The sequence below is a fragment of the Chlorocebus sabaeus genome, chromosome 12 (genome assembly GCF_047675955.1).
Source record: "Chlorocebus sabaeus isolate Y175 chromosome 12, mChlSab1.0.hap1, whole genome shotgun sequence".
NCBI lineage: Eukaryota > Metazoa > Chordata > Mammalia > Primates > Cercopithecidae > Chlorocebus > Chlorocebus sabaeus.
The window spans coordinates 75,483,898-75,500,645 of record NC_132915.1 but is presented as its reverse complement, the minus strand read 5'-3'; the positions used below and the strand labels follow the sequence as shown (position 1 = coordinate 75,500,645).

Below are 16,748 nucleotides of genomic sequence, written 5' to 3'. Positions count from 1 at the left end.
TGTCTTCTATTTGTAATGACCTTTCCATCTTTTTCACTTGAAGAACTCCTCATCCTACAAGACCAACTCAAATTATTATTTCATCCATGAAATATTCAGTAATCGCCTTCCCAAGTATGTTATTCAGTAGTCTCTCTTCCCTGTAAACCTTGTACTTACCTCACTCAGCTTGAAGGGACAAGATTAAGGACATTGGAGGGTCCAGTTTTAGAGGGCCCGAAGATTATATTATTTTGTTAGTACTCCCCCACTTTTTTTTTGTTTTGAGATGGAGTCTCACTCTGTCACCCAGGCTGGAGTGCAGTGGCGTGATTTCAGCTCACTGCAACCTCCTCCTCCCGGGTTCAAGCGATTCTCCTGCCTCAGCTTCCTGAATAGCTGGGATTACAGGCAGGCATATGTCACCACACCCAACTAATTTTTGTACTTTTGGTAGAGACGGGGTTTTGCCATGTTAGCCAGGCTGGTCTCAAACTCCTGATCTCAGGTGATCCACCCGCCTCGGCCTCCAAAAGTGCTGGGATTACAGGCATGAGCCACCGTGTCTAGCTGTTGGCCCTTCTTAAGAAAGAATGTAAAAATATCTTTTGCAAATGTTACAAAAATAAATAGCTTTAAACTCCAAGGTAACAAATACTAGAGTATTCTTTCCTGAAAAGCCTGAAAGCTTTGCAGTCCTTCTTACTATAGTGCTGCAGGCATTTACTGCTACTAAATTTGGGTTGGAATAAAAGATAAAATCCATTTTTCATCCCTATCTCTAACACATAATCTTAAGGGTCTCTGAAAATCACCTTGAAGTTCAAGGATGACTTAGAATCTTGGTTTTTATGTTGATGACGCTAACCTATAATTTCACACTGATCAAGACTATGATTCTGTACTCTTTGGCTACCAAATCAAACATTTAATTGAACTAGAAATAATTTTTACATGAATTTATTTATCTAAGCATATCCCACAAAACACTGCTCACTGAACAACAGAGGAATGCAATTTAGATATAATCAGTAAACAAAGTTAACAATAGTTCAGGTTCTCTTCCTATGTCAGAAGAAAACCATTAGAAAACTGAGGATGCATCTATACTTCACTAAAGTTTGAGTTCAAAAATGCTGCATATAAGTGAGATTTAGAAGTTTAACAAAAACCCAAAAGCTTAAAATTTTTCCACAATGACATTGAAAAAAATTTAAAAGTTGGTATCTTTAGCATCTAATTAGTCTAACTATCCTTATTATTTTTATTTCATGTATGTACATATTTGTTTATTTTTTGAGACAGGGTTTCCCTCTCTTGCCCAAGCTCACTGTAAACTCAAACTCCTGGGCTCAAAGGGATTCTCCCACCTCAGTCTCCCAAGTAGCTAGGACTACAGGCATGTGCCACCAAACCCAGCTAATTTTCTTATTTTTAGCAGAGATGAGATCTCACTATGTTGCCCAGGCTGGTCTTGAATTCATGGGCTAAAGCGATCCTCTCGCCTCAGCTTCCCAAAGTGCTAGGATTACAGGCAGGCACCTGGTCACCTTACTATTTTTAAATAAAGTGGTTTTTTTTTTTTCCTACTGGCATAGAGAAACTGCTTGTATTCCTTACAGATAGTATCCTGTTTTCACACTAAAACATACAGGAAGCATCTATACTCTCATCAGCATCTGTCCCAAATTAAATTATAAATATTGGGCAGGAAGAAACCACCTCATTCATTGTTTCTATCGCCTTGGCAAAATATTCTACAAATTGTGACTTTTAAATAATAGTTTCTGAATTCATGAGTAAATTTAAAAATTTCATTTTAAAGGATACAATTACTGGGCTACAAATGGTTTAAAATAATTTCCATATATTAAAAAAAATTTTTTTGAGACACGGTCTCCCTGTGTCACCCAGGCTGGAGTGCAGTGGCACAAAGACAGCTCACTGAAGCCTCAACCTCCCAGGCGCAAGTGATCCTCTCACCTCAGCCTCTTGAACAGCTGGGACTAAAGGCACACGCTACCATGCTGGGCTAATTTCTGTATTTTTTGTAGAAATGGGGTTTCGCCATAGTGCCCAGGCTGGTTTCAAACTCTTGGGCTCAAGCAATCTGCACGCCTCAGTGTCCCCAAATTCTGGGATTACAGGTGTGAGCCAGTGCCCCCACTCCATATATTTCAGTAAAATAAAAATAATCTGTGATATTTTAGAACTTACATGTTATAGTGTCTACCTATTATCAAAAGTAAACATAAAAAACAAGAATCTAGTGTGAATAACGAACTTTACAAAATTAATGGTATATAAAGGTTACCTGAACTTTAGTTACATAATACTTCTGTTCAAAGATTGTATTTTCTTTAATGAATAAGGCATTATTACTAAGCCAGTTTGCATGGTATGGACACAATACAACAAATACTATTTTCATTATAAAATTTTTAAAAATAATAATAACAGCCAATTTTTACTGTTCTCTTTCTGTATAACATGCATTATTCCAAATAGTTTATGTATATCAATTCATTTAAGCTTCACAAGTCTATGAGGTGATACTGTTATTGCCCCCCATTTTGTAGATAAGGAAACAAAGGCATTTAGAAGTCAAGTAATTAACTCAAGATCCCACAGCTAATAAGCAGTATAGATGAAGTTTAATCTCAAATTGATGTTCACGCTCTCAACAACTATGTTACATTGCCACCAAGGGAAAAGGGTCGAGACAGCAGTTCTTTATTAGAATTTAATATATAATTAAGATGGGATTTTTAATCAATGAGTAATTCAATAAGGGATATTGGGACAATTGGTTAATCATTGGGGAAAATGTAAGTTAGATGTCTAATTCATACCTCCTACTAAAATAAATTCAATTTAGTGAAAAAATTTAAACATTACATAGACAAAATACAGTTAAATATTCCCATAATCTTGGGCTAGTTATAACATAAAAAACAGATGTCTTAAGGAAAAAAGATTTTGACATCTGTCTACTTATACATTAAGTACTAATTTATTGAGGGAGTATATCATAAATATAAAGTTAAAAGGCAAATTACAAGTCAGGAAAAATATTTGAAATATATATGATGAAGGTTTAATAACCTTCAAACTATAAAGAACAGCTACAGAAAAAGACAACATCATCAGGAACATATGTGAAAGACACAAATAAGAAGTAAGAATACAACTAAAAAGAACCAATAAACATATGGAAAGATGTTTAACCCCACTAGTAATCAAAGAAATGACCTCTAATGGAGTTGAATAGCTTTCAGTTTCTGAATATTACGAACACTAAAAATTAATGAATGAGGTTTTGGGGTAGACTCCTCAGGTTCATATTCCATCTCCCACACTTAATAACTATGTGATATTGGGAAAATTAGTAAATCTCTCCAAACCTCAGTGTTTTTGCTGGAAAAAAAGGAAGAACAAGATCTACTCAACTTGTTGTTTTAAGAGTTAAATGTAGATAAAGTGCTTTGCATAGGGCCTACTCAATCAAGCACATCAAAAAATGTTAGCTGCTATGGCAGACACTATAGGTAAGCTGACCTGACACCAATTCCCAAACCCCTTCTCTTTTGCAGTCTCTATTATAGAGGCTGGAAAAGCTAAATAACAAGAGTAAAACCTTACTACCCCAGATTCTCTTATATTTGGGAATGTGCTGGCCACTGTCACAAAAGTAGAAGCCTACTAGATCACGCTATTACTTCTTCTAGCCTTGACTGTGGCACAGGAAATACCAAAAGAATTTTAGAGGCTCTAGACTTACAGATATGGACAGATAATTCCTCTATTTGTTTAAGCTACTATTAGCCAGCCATCTCTAACTGAAACAGATGTCATTATTATTGTTATTCCTATTTATGAAAACATATGAGAAATCAGGCATACTACTTATCCTTATGAAGGATAACTTTGTAATACATAACAAAAATCTAAAATGTGCATATTAGATCTAGAATTTCTACTCTAGGGCTTTATCCTAAGAAAATAATCAGGAAAGGGTTGAAGATGTCACAGAAAGATATTCATTGGATAAACAGCCAAGATCATAGGTAGATTCAGTATAGTCCCTTATTTTTAAAATTATATAGCCTGGAAAAAATGGAGCTAGGGACATTAGAGATCAGCTCTACACATCAGATATTGGTTGGTTTGGGTAGGTAAATTATTTAACATCTCTCTTAACAGTTTTGGTTTTCCAGGCCAGCTGCAGTGGCCCATACCTGTAATCCCAGCACTCTGGCAGCCTGAGGTGACAGAACTGCCTGAGGCCAGGAGTTCAAGACCAGCCTGGGCAACACAGCGAGACCCCATCTCTATAAAAAAAAAATTTTTTTAATTAGTCAGGCGTGATGGCATGTGCCTGTAGTCCTCCTAACTACTCAGGAGGTTGAGGCAGGAGTACTGCTTGAACCCCAGAGTTCAAGGTTACAGTGAGCTATGATTATGCCACTGTACTTCAGCCTGGGTGACAGAGCGAGATCCCCTCTTAAAAAAAGAAAGTTTCAGTTTTCTCATCTGTCAAAATTAGGTCTAATAACCCCACGTAACAATGCTGCATAATAAACTTCCCCCAGTCTTATGGCTTATAAGCATCTATTTCCTCCCTCACAAATCTGTGAGTCAGCGGGGCAGCTATGCTTTGGTCTGCTCCATACATTTTTCTCTTCTCCTATAGGTCAGGGGAGCATAAAAACTAAGTCAAATCACAACAGCCTATTTGAAGCTTCTGCATGTGTCAACATTCTACTGTTCAAGCCCAACATAAAAAAGGCAGGGAAGTATACTCCCCTCTAGCTGAGGAGGGGCGCAAAGTGATTAATTCTGATGAATAGTTCTAACAAATGAGGATAAAAACAAAAAAAATATATACATTTTTCTTCCCCATGATTGTTTTTAGGATTAAATTGAGCATGGAAAGCATCTAGTACAATTCTCAATAATAGTAGCAATTATTATAATACACCCCAGAGAGAGTATCTGGCAACTTTTCACAATGTAACAACACCGTCACAACTTCGGAATTCTTTATCTGGTATATTCTACGGAATCTTCAGAAGCTACTGATTTCCACATCATTGTCTCTACTTTATTCCTATAATACAGATAAAGGTAAGTCATACCATTATACTTCTCCAGTAGGTACTAAATTAAAATATATGCTGTACTAAAATAAACTAATTTTGACATTTTATCAAAATTATTTATCATTGAGTTCATTTAAATGAAGGATAATCTGTTTAACAAAATAATAATTTTAATAGATTAAACATCATTGAAACTTAGCAACTGTGTCTTTAGTGTGCTAAAGTATATTTAACTGAATTTTTAATTGTTTGCTGCACCTCACAAAGATGCAAGAATCTGAATAACCATGATTAATATTATGTATTGCAAAGAGAAGTGTGATCAGAAAATATACAATGATAAGAAAGGAGGAATGATAAGAAAGGAGGAATAAAATTACCTTTGTTGATAAATAGTGCTTGTAGTAGTACAACTGAAACAGCAGAAATGCAGAACTTGTCAGCGTTAAAAGGGCCAAAACCACGTTCTTATTGATTCTGCTCATTAGTCTGTGAGGCTCACTTGGTTGTCTTTTGAAAGTATCTCAGTAGTTTTCATCTTTTTGGATTTGGAAAGGAAGATAATTTTGTTTTCTGTGAACAAAAAAGACTTTTTTAAAGAGACAAAAACTTCTTTAATTTTTTACCTGTAATAACCAAAAATAGAACAAAGAAAAAACTAAATTTCCACAGGCATTCTTTGATCTGGTCATTTTCTATGCTAAAGAAATAACCAAATATGAGATCAATGATAAAAAAACAAGAATGTTTATCATTGCTTTTTTTTATAACAGCAAATAACTGAAAACATAAATCGGATATTTATAAAAACTGAGCAACAAAGTTTGAGAGGTACTTTTCTCCTCCAGTTTCTGATTAAGAAAAACTGGTATGAGACCTCAGAATTTGCATTTCTGACAAGTTCCCAAATGATGCTGATGCTGCTGACAATGCTGAGAACCACTTCCAAAGGAGAAACTGAGAACATTTTTCATCAAGGAACACGGCCTATAAGACAGCTCTTTGTTGCTTTTCGAGTTTGTGTGTGATCTCGGATGTGGATGTGGTCAGTTTTTATTAATACTCCATGTATGTTTTCAGTTTTTCAACTGTAAAGAATGCCAGAATAAACATTTTGTTCTTTCATCTTAGGTCTCATCTCTGATTATTCCTTTAGGATAAGAAATTTAATACAGTACTACTTCTTCCTACCTTGTCTCCAGTTTGATTTTGGTTAAATACATTTAGTTTTTCAAGTGCTTACATTTATTCCTTCAATTCTTCAAATATACTGACACCTCTATTACGTTTGATATCTAAGGTTTATATGTCTTTTGTTCTCCAGCTATAAAATAAGAAGAAATCAACAAATTTATACTACATTCTGTCTTCTCTCCCCTTTCAATCTCAACTTCTATTAGTTATTTCTACTTGTTACAGTTCTATTGTATTCCATAACTACAAATCTCACAGTTATTTTGGTCTTATTCCTACAATGTTCCCTGCCAATCCATTTGCTATATCATCTCTGTTCATCTATTGGATGACTGATATTCATCTTCTTGCAGTTTATCAAAAAGAACTTAGGGGTACCACTTACCTTGAGCTTTTGCCTTGTTCAAAAATAGTTGTCAATTTGGCTGCGAGGTTACACTGTCTTTCCCCAGTGACTTACACACTTTGTACCATTGTCCTGTAGTGCTAAATATTCCCTTGACAGTATCTGATTTCCCAAACCAATCCCCCGTAGGTAATTTAATCTTTTTATTGGGATGAGCAAAGAATGCATTCCTTACCTTTGAAATCCAATTTTTTAAAAACTAGGTTATACAAGGATGTTGATGACTGTATATTAGTTTTTCCTCATTCAATGTGTTTCCTTTCAATCTGTAGAATAAAGATTTTTTTTTTGAGACAGGGTCTCACTTTGTCATCCAGGCTGAAGTATAATGGTGCAATCATAGCTCATTGTAACCAGAAACTCCCAGGCTTACGTGATCTTCCTATCTCAGTCTCCTGAGTAGCCAGGAGTAAAAGTATGTGCCACCATGCCCAGCTAATTTTTTAAAAATTTATTTGTAAAGATGGGGTCTTGCTATGTTGCCTGAGCTGGCCTTAAAACTCCCATCCTTAAGAGAACCTCCTGCCTCAGCCTCCCAAAGTGCTGGAATTACAGGTGCGAGCTACTACTGAGACTGACCTAAAGATTTCTTTTCTTTGCAGAAGGTTTTCTTAAATATTTTTTCTGTTATAACATTGAATTCTCTAATTTCAGAACTACAATTAAGCCTTTTTGAGATGGAGTCTTTCTCTGTCACTCAGGCTGGATGGAGTGCAATGGCACAACCTCAGTTCACTGCAACCTTCGCCTCCAGGGTTCAAGCAATTTTCCTGTCTCAGCCTCCCGAGTAACTGGGATTACAGGCGCCTGCCAGCACTCCCAGCTAATTTTTGTATTTTTAGTAGAGAAGGAGTTTTGCTATGTTGGTCAGGCTGGTCTGGAACTCCTGACCTCAAGCAATCCACCTGCCTCAGCCTCCTCACCTACTTTTCTAAATGGGAATATAATTTACTCCTTAACTATGGAAGAAAGAAGTAAGGGTATATTCTAGACTAGAGGGTAGTCTCTGGTATACAAGAAAGCTCTTTCTGACAGAGTATTTTGTACATGTGTATAGGTGAGAAAGGCAGAGAATGTGTACGAGAACAAGTGGGAAAAGCATTTAAACATTACTTCTTCCAGATGTCAGAGACAGGCAGCAAAGAGCCACTCACTATCTCTCCTCTACTTTGCCTCAGCAGGACAGTGCTTCCTGCAAAGACGGGGTATCTGTGCGTTTCCTCATTCACTCTTCCTTTCTTGCTAGTTCATGTGGCCAAACAATCCGAGGAAATTCCCATTGCCTTTCCATGCATCCCCATCCCACTGTAAACAGCAGATGACTCTTTGCTCTGCCAGCTCTATCTGAGATCTCTTTCTACCAGCATTCTCTTTTAAGCTCTTCCTGCTTACATGTGGCTGCCATTTCTCAAATATTTCTATTTGGAGTTACAGGTCTTCTAGTCTCAGCAAAGATGTAATTACATCTCTTTCTCTCATTTTCCTTGTTGCTTCATGGTAATTTCAGATAGAAGACAACTGTCTTTACCATCTTAAAATCAAGTCTTGGTTTGGGGTTTTAAAACAATCCAAATGAGCTTCCAGAGCTGATGCCTACATAAAGCAAATACTACAAAATATATATAAAGTCAACAAACTACTTAAGAGAAATAATACCAATAGTGATGTGAACAATGCACCTGATCAATAGATAATGTATATTAAGCAAAGATAACCTAATAAATCATAATTATTTTCTATCTCCCAAAACTGTGAAAACAGTATCAATTAACATTGATGATGGTATTAGTTTTTATACTCAGTTAAAACCCATGAAAATACAATTATCAAATAGAGGTTTAGTATTTCTTATCCAAAATACTTGGGACCAAAGGTATTTTGGACTTTTTAGGATTCCAGAATATTTGGATTACACTACCAGTTGAACATCCCAAATCCAAAAATCTGAAATGAACATTCCTTTCAGCATCATATCAGCACACAAAAGTTGCAGATTTTGGGGCATTTCAGATTTTGAATTTTCAGATTTGGGATGCTCAACCTATACTCTGATAAGGGCAGCTCACAAGATTAACAAGGAAACTACCCTTCATTTTCAAGATTTCAACTCAAGTTCTTGTACTTGTATTAAATAGTGCATTAATGTATTGTATGCTGATTCCTAGTGAAATCTAAAATGGCATTCAGAGTAGGCCATCACTCAGCTTCTTCTAAGCCCAAATTAATAAATGGGAAAGAACACATAATAGGCCTATATAAGCTACTACAGGCATAAAATCTAAATTAGTATCTTGTTCTTTCTTCTCTAGTTTACAACTAATTCTTCCATAAAATAAACCTCCAAAATACATCATCCAAAACTTAACTATATTTTTATTATCAAGATGACATCCAATTAACTTTACTTCATTATTTATTTTCTATAAATGCCAAGGCAATTCAGTTGCAAAAGAGAAAGATTCGCCTATCAAAATGTTCCTTTTTACTAGAACTACCTCTTCATTAGGAATATTCAGTAACCACTTAAAAATAATGTGATACTTAAAAAAGAGAAACCATAGTATGTTAATTTTAGCTTTAAAATACCTCTTGCATCAACTCTTTCCTTCTTCACTGTCATTCTAAACTCTATGTACCTAATGTCCTAATTTTAACTGATGTCCCTGACTCCACTTTCTCTTTATCCACAATCTTACCTATACACTGACAGATGTATCAAGTTGCTGACAGATAAATCAAGTAACACCACAATCAAAAATTTTCAATAGTTCCCTACCACCTACAAATAGTTCAAATTGCATATAATGGTATTAAGGGGTATTCACAATCTGACTGAATACAGACAAACTTACTATAAGCTTTCTCATACTTCACATAGTCCATGGTTTTTGCATGAGTATTCCTGGAATACATCCTGCACTTTCCTGCCTCTGTGTTTTTGCCCATTACGTCTTGTCTGCAATGCTCTCATTTACTTCCATAAAACTAGTTTACCTTTCTTTCCATAGATCCTCTCAAGTGACACTTCTTCAATGAAGTCTTCAATACTCTTCCAGGTTAGAAGTGCTCCCTCCACCTCTAACCTAGTTTTACCTTTCTGCAAGAAATAAATAGTTACTGTCTACCTTAATGGGCACAGATGCCAAAAAAACAATGCTAAGCCCTAGAGATAAAATGACAAATAAGATACACTTCTCTAACTTCAAAGAGCTTACAGGTGAGTACAGGAGTTTTCAAAAGAAGAAGGACAGTAGTGATAGTGGTAGACAGTGATATACCTGAAAAAGAATATGAGAAGATTTTTTCTAAAATGCACAAGCCCCATTCCTTACCAACCCCACATCAATTAAGAACCACTGTTCTACTTTATGATGGACTCTATCAGAGATAAATATAGAGGCAATAACAATACAGTGTAGTTGCAATGAAGGAATAAGCACGGGTTACTATGGAAGCACAAGGAGAGTCAACTAACCCTGAGGCTTTTACTAGTTTCTAGTTTGCATTATAGCTATTAGTGTATATGAATCGTCTCCCTCACCCAGCCTAAAACTGGCTGAATTAACATCAGGTAATAGTAAGTATGATAAGTATACTAAAAATACACTGTACAATGCTCAAGAGAACAGAAAACTATTTAAATGCAGGTTTTCTGTTCTGCAAGAATTTTTCCAATAAAACAGAATTTGAAATATTAAAAAAAGATTTTTAAAAGCGTTTAAAGGCCCTTAAACTCTCATGCCTGGTTCCAACCTTCAAAAAATAAATGCCTAAAAATATTAAAAATAACCTATGGAGAGATATGGCATAGAACTGAAACAAAAATATTATGTCTATATGTACTTCTTTTTATATGTTACATTTTAGCTATCATAATAAAAACACTAGGGAGGATAGCATTCATTTCCTTACTTACACTTAGGTGAAGTTTCCTAAAGAAGACAGAATATCATCTCTAATGGAAAAGAAAACAAAAAGCACTGCAGAGATAGTAAATTAAAATGAGGCTGGGGTTGGGAGAGAAATGGCAAATGTTTTCAGGAAAAAAAAAAAGATGTAATGAGAGGTGTTATGAAGTTTAAGTAGCCCAACTATCTTAAAGTTTTAACGCAAATATGAGAAGGTTAATATGTAAGTATGGTATATTATGACATAGAATTATTCTTAGATGATGTGGAAGCAGGGCATAACTAATGCATGAACTGAGATCTGGCAATGAAGAAGAAAGAAATGGGTAGATCTGCTTACCAACTAAACCACGAATGGGTTACACGGTGTCAGAGTTAACAATCCTCTCAGTCTTTGGGGCAGCTAGACCCCAAGAGTAGGTCACCTCCAGCCAAGAATACATTCTTTTAACTTTCATCTTTTTTTGGTCAAATTTACTATGTGTCAAGATGTGAAAAGGCTTGGAAAAAACTAGTAGTAGATAAAACCCATACACAACTGTGATGAAAAAAGGTACAGGATGAGGAGTTCACGATAATTCTCAGGCTCTTTCTACAGTGAAGAGCAGCACTGCATATTCTTCAACTTTCCTTTTACATTTGCATCTGTACTTTGAAGGTATTACTATGAAAGACTTTTGGTAACTGCTTTACCCTGACACCTCCTCCAGCCCCAGACCCCTCTTTTGAGAATCACCTAGGTAGGGGTCTGTTTGAATGAATGTTTGAATGAATGAATGATATATCAAGACAGATGATCCAGAAGGCAGGAGTGGGGGGAAGTGGAATCAAAAACCTGCCCTGACACCTAACTTAGGTTCATAAGATGGTATGTGCTAGCCTAGCCATATCCTTATGCTGTGGGCTCCCCGACTTATTTGGGGATATCGGAGAGTAAGACAGAGGCATGGATGATATGAATCAGAGAGTGAAACTGCCTTCGCAAAATTATGACAGCTAAGAGAAATCTGACATAGTTGATTCCATCTTGTTTCTAACCTCCAATCTGTCCCTGGTCATTTCTGGGTACAGGCCAAGCTAACTTTGAGAGGAATTTAGTTTACAGTTTAACCTAAAGCAAGGATGATAGTAACCTTTTCCAAAACTAAACTGCCTTTGTAAAACTAATGAAAGACTATAAGATTAAGATTATGAGAGGGACCTGAATTCTGGTAAAATGTAGTTAAATGATAACCAGTCTTTTTTCCAGAGGACACAGGATTTATAATTTCCCTGGCTAAAACCTAAGATTGGTCTTTTGAGATATTTTTCAGACCTTTGCATTCTGGACCCACTGACCCTACCTAGAGGTGAACTAGTGACTCACGACCCAACCAGTCATGTGGCTCCCTACTCAGAGGTGGACTCAGTACACAAGGACCATTTTTCATACCCTCATGATCGCATCCCCAGCCAACCAGCAGCCCTCATTCCCTAGTCCCCTGCCCACCAAACTAAAAACTATCCTTGAAAAACTAACCACCAAGTCTTTGGGGAGACTGATTTGAGTAATAACTTCTTTGCACGGCCAGCATCATTGTTAATTAAGCTCTTTCTTTACTGTAATGCCATGGGCTCAGTGAACTGGTTTCGTTTGTGCAGTGGACAGGAAGGCAATTGATTACAGGCAATTGATTACAACAGAACTGACATTCAAATATGCCCTGAACAAAACAAAACAAAACAGGAGGCTGAACTACAGAGGGAAGAGAGTAGTGTAATTAGGAAAAGTCATAGTAAGAGAGATGAGGTAGCAGATTGGCAGGCATAAAGAGAAAATGCCTCTGAAAATGTATTCAGAGGTAAGACCAAAACAAAAAAAATCAATGTTTTTCAGCTGTTCTCAAAAGCCAAAAATATCCCAGTAGCAACAGCTACTATCAAATCTTCCCTAAATACTGTTAGTCTTTCTTATTGTCCATTTATTTTCCTTTCATTGCTAACTTATCACAACTGTCAGCAGCTTGGAAGTAAACATTAGACTGCAAAGGGTTAAGAAATTTCTTTACCTGCTTACCATTCATGCACTTAATCCTCTGCAATATAACCTCTACCTAAACATGCTGACACTTGAAGATAAAAAGCTAATGAAATTTAGTCTCTCCAGTAGATGCTCCAGAAAAATCCTAAATACATAGTGACTCCTTTCTGAATGACTATGGTGTAAGAGTGTTTTGGAAAGAGAGTAGCTGAAATGAAAGATCTAGATAAGACAGGTTAGCAAGAAGGGAGGTGAAGACAGCAAGGATTGTCTTTGGGTTGGGAGGAGTGTAGGTGCTTTTATTTTTTCCTTATTTATCTTACATGAACATCAGTTGATTTTGTAATAAAACTACTGTTTTTTAAAAACTTTAAAAATTCTTCTCTCAGCCTAAATGAAATGACAAATATTCATTTACTAGAGCCCACATGTAATTATGTTAATGTCTCCCCATTTTTGGAGTACGAAGAATTTTTTTAAGAAATGGGGTCTTGTTCTGTCACCCAGGCTGGAGTGCAGTGTCATAATCATAGCTCACTGCTGCCTCAAACTGCTAAGCAGAAGCAATCCTCCCACCTCAGCCTCTTGGGCACCTGGAATGATCATAGGCATGAGACACTGTCTGGCTCCCAAGGGTTTTTTTTGGTTTGTTTTGTTGTTTTTGAGACGGAGTCTCGCTCTGTTGCCAGGCTGGAGTGCAGTGGCGCAATCTTGGCTCACGGTAACCTCAGCCTCCCAAGTTCAAGTGATTCTCCTGCCTCAGCCTCCTGAGTAGCTGGGACTACAGGTGCCTGCCACCATGCTAATTTTTGTATTTTTAGTAGAGACACGGTTTCACCATGTTAGCCAGGATGGTCTCGATCTCTTGACCTCGTAATCCACCTGCCTCAGCCTCCCAAAGTGCTGGGATTACAGGCGTGAGCCATTGCACCTGGCCCCCAAGTTATTTTTAAGTGACTCCCTCAAGAATGCAGGTACTTAATTGCTTGGTTCTGGACACTTGGGTATTTATCTTAATAAAACCATACAGCAAACAGAATCAAACCCAGGGCTTAGAGTGTATCATGTACTTAGTGCAACACTTAAATTGTGAATGTATGTACGTAAAATCTGGATGAATGTTCCCAAAAATATTAATAACGGTTATCTCTGGGTAGGAAGAATTAGGAGTGATTTTTACACGGTTCTTTATACTTTTCTACATTGTTCCAATATTTGTATGAGCATATATTATTTTCATAAGGAGTAAAATGATTTTATCCTAAGAGAAACAGATGATGGGTAGTGGTAGTGGCTTAATAACAGCCATATTTGCTAAACAGGATCTAGATTCTTGTCACTTAAAAGTATGGTCCAAAGAACATCCGTATCACATTGGAACTTGTTAGAAATACAGAATTTTCAGCACCCACCTACTGATCCATAATCTATATTTTAATAAAATCCTCAGATGATTCATATGTACATTTAAATCTGAAAAGCACTGATGTGGATGCTAAGGGCTTTATGTGCTGGGAGGATAAGAACAATGTCTACCTTGCTCATCGTTATATCCCTAGAACCAGCAGTGCTTGAAACATATAAGTATTTGTTGAATAAATAAATATGTAAATGATATCACTTCTGGGTGGGCAATTAGGCAGTGGAGATTATATCTATTTGCATTATTTATTTTCTGCCAGAATTCCCAGAAGTAGGTGCTTATTATTTGCTGTAAATGCTGTTAAATTAGTTTAATAACAACACTGGGCCCCTGAGAATCTACAACTATATGTAACTTTTTTAAAAAAGAACTCCTTCCTTGCTCTTACCTCTGAGATCCACATGCCTCCTCAGTAATTTCTACAACCTCCTGTCTATGGGAATAGCCTAGAGTTACTCTCTCTACAATCTCTCCCTGAAAGCAAATCCATGCTCAAGATTTTAACTACCACCTGTGAGAGAAAACACTATTTAAATTACAGTCTATGCACTCTATCTACCTATATTTTCAATTCTATTTCCTGAACCTCACCTCAAATTTAACATGTTCAAAATTAACAATTTTTTTTTTCTTTTTTGAGACACAGTTTCACTCTTGTTGCCCAGGCTGGAGTGCAGTGACCTGATCTTGGCTCCCTGCAACCTCTGCCTCCCGAGTTCAAGCAATTCTCCTGCCTCAGCCTCAGAAGTAGCTGGGATTACAGGCGCCTGCCATCAAGCCCGGCTAATTTGTTGTATTTTTAGTAGAGACAGGGTTTCACCATGTTGGCCAGGCTGGTCTCGAACTCCTGGCCTCAGGTGATCCACCCGCTTCAGCCTCCCAAAGCGCTGGGATTATAGGCATCAGCCACCGCCTCCGGCCCCAAATTAACAATTTTATTCTCTGTCAACTATCTTCCTCTCCCCATCCAGAAGAAAGTAACTAGCTCTCCATCCTCACAGTCTCTAGTTGTACAGGATTTAGACAAGAGAGATCAGCTGGCCCAACATCACCTTATGGAGAACAGGCTCTAGAAGAAGAATTAAAGGACAGCCAAGAGGCTAGTTATTGGCAACATCAGCACTCTACGATCTAAATCACTTTATTCCCAGTACACTATTGCATGCTGGAATTCAACAGCATTCCCATTTTTGCCAACAGCACTTAAACTTTTTTTAGAAACCCAGGTTAAAAATATCACCACCCAGATCCAAGAAATCAAGTCCTGTGTATTATTCTTTCGGCATTTCCCCGGTTCCTTTTTTCTTCCTTGTCAGAACACCCTGCACTTCCTTTCCACTTACAGTTCTTTCATCATTCAATGCCAGCCTTCCCAAATCCTCTACCCTAACTAAACATATGTCCACAAATAGAATCGCTAAAATATAAATGCTTATTCCTGCATTTGATATCTTTGTCCATGGCCCAACAGGGATGGTTTCCAACCGTTCAAACCCTATTCATCCTCAGAGTCTAGCTCAAACACAGCCTTTTCTACTTAGCTTCCATCTGCCCAATTTCTAATATACTACTCTATCATTCACTTTTATATTTGTTCATAGATTGATTTTTACTTACTGGAAACGTGCTATCTTCAAAAGCATAAAGAATCTGATGTATCATCTAGGTTGGTTTTTTTGGTTTTGTTTTTGTTTTTTTCCACATCTGAGAAAACTGAAGCCAAGAGAAATGTGGCTTACCTCATGTTAACTGAGAAATTGTAAATTGTAGGCCGGGCGCGGTGGCTCACCCCTGTAATCCCAACACTTTGGGAGGCCAAGGCGGGCAGATCACCTGAGGTCAGGGGTCACTACCCTAACCCGGCTACTACAAGAGTCTCGATCGTCCTCCAAACATTCACCTGTCCCAGGATGAAGATTTTAACTGATGACACGCCCAGAAGCGTGGGAAGGACTGGCCAAGTGGAAGTCTGCCACGCGATGCTCGTGGACTGACTGAGGAGTACCCAGCCTGGAGCGCGCTCAGCCTGTGGCCGGCCTCCCCACCAAGGGGTAGGCAGGTGCCCAGAATGCTGGAGGATGCCCGGCAAGGGCACCTGGGCCACCAGCCGTACCTGTCTGAAGGCGCCCAACCACCCCCGGCTGCCGAGCTGAGCCTCCCATACCTTACCTCACTCAACAGCACCTGCAGCCGCTCTGCTTTACGGCACTCACAGCAACCGCTGCAAAAGCGGCCGTCAAGTGCTGAGCCGCGGAGGCTCGCTTGGTTCCTGCTGGGAGGTTCCTGCGGTCCAGCAGCAGCTTTGGCGTGCCTATGACTCTTGTCGCATCCTCACAGCCAGAAGTTCACTGAGCCCTAGCGGTTCCTCGCTTTTATAATCTAGCCACTTAGCCAAAGCCCTCTTTTATCTCTTGCCTAATTAACAACTACAGCAGCGCACTGAGGCAGTCTGAGAGTTTAAGTTCTCAAACGCTTTCGAAAGCGGACGATGAACTGGAGGCAGCAGCTGAGCTGTTTTCCAAGCCCATTAAATGTGAACTTCTGATAAACGAGTAATTTTTTAGTGCGTGTGCTTTGCTAGAGGGATTCAGCGTAACTCCCTGAAGTTGGTTTGGATACAATTAGTAGAGATAGGGGATAGAGTGGGAACTAGCAGCTGCGTTCACTATTGCTCATGAAGTTGAGGTGCCGTTATGACATTAAAGATCCAGCGGCC

General features: G+C 37.9%; 1 protein-coding gene across 14 annotated transcripts in view; it reads right to left on the bottom strand.

Moving 5' to 3' along the window:
- Positions 1-16,293, bottom strand: part of FKTN (fukutin) — a 93,963-nt gene extending 77,670 nt beyond the window's left edge. For 6 of the 14 annotated variants that reach the window (XM_073021820.1, XM_037983238.2, XM_073021817.1 and 3 more), the window contains exons 1-4: positions 16,202-16,251; positions 9,676-9,778; positions 6,857-6,947; positions 5,462-5,654 (exon numbers count right to left, since the gene is read on the bottom strand). In XM_073021820.1, coding sequence (XP_072877921.1) covers positions 5,462-5,566 — 105 coding nt within the window. In that variant the 5' untranslated portion in view covers positions 5,567-5,654; positions 6,857-6,947; positions 9,676-9,778; positions 16,202-16,251. Of the gene's footprint in view, positions 1-5,461; positions 5,655-6,272; positions 6,406-6,856; positions 6,948-9,675; positions 9,779-15,771 lie in introns of all 14 variants that reach the window. The other 8 variants (XM_073021821.1, XM_037983193.2, XM_073021815.1 and 5 more) reach the window with 7 other exon arrangements.
- Between the last annotated feature and the right edge of the window lie 455 nt (positions 16,294-16,748).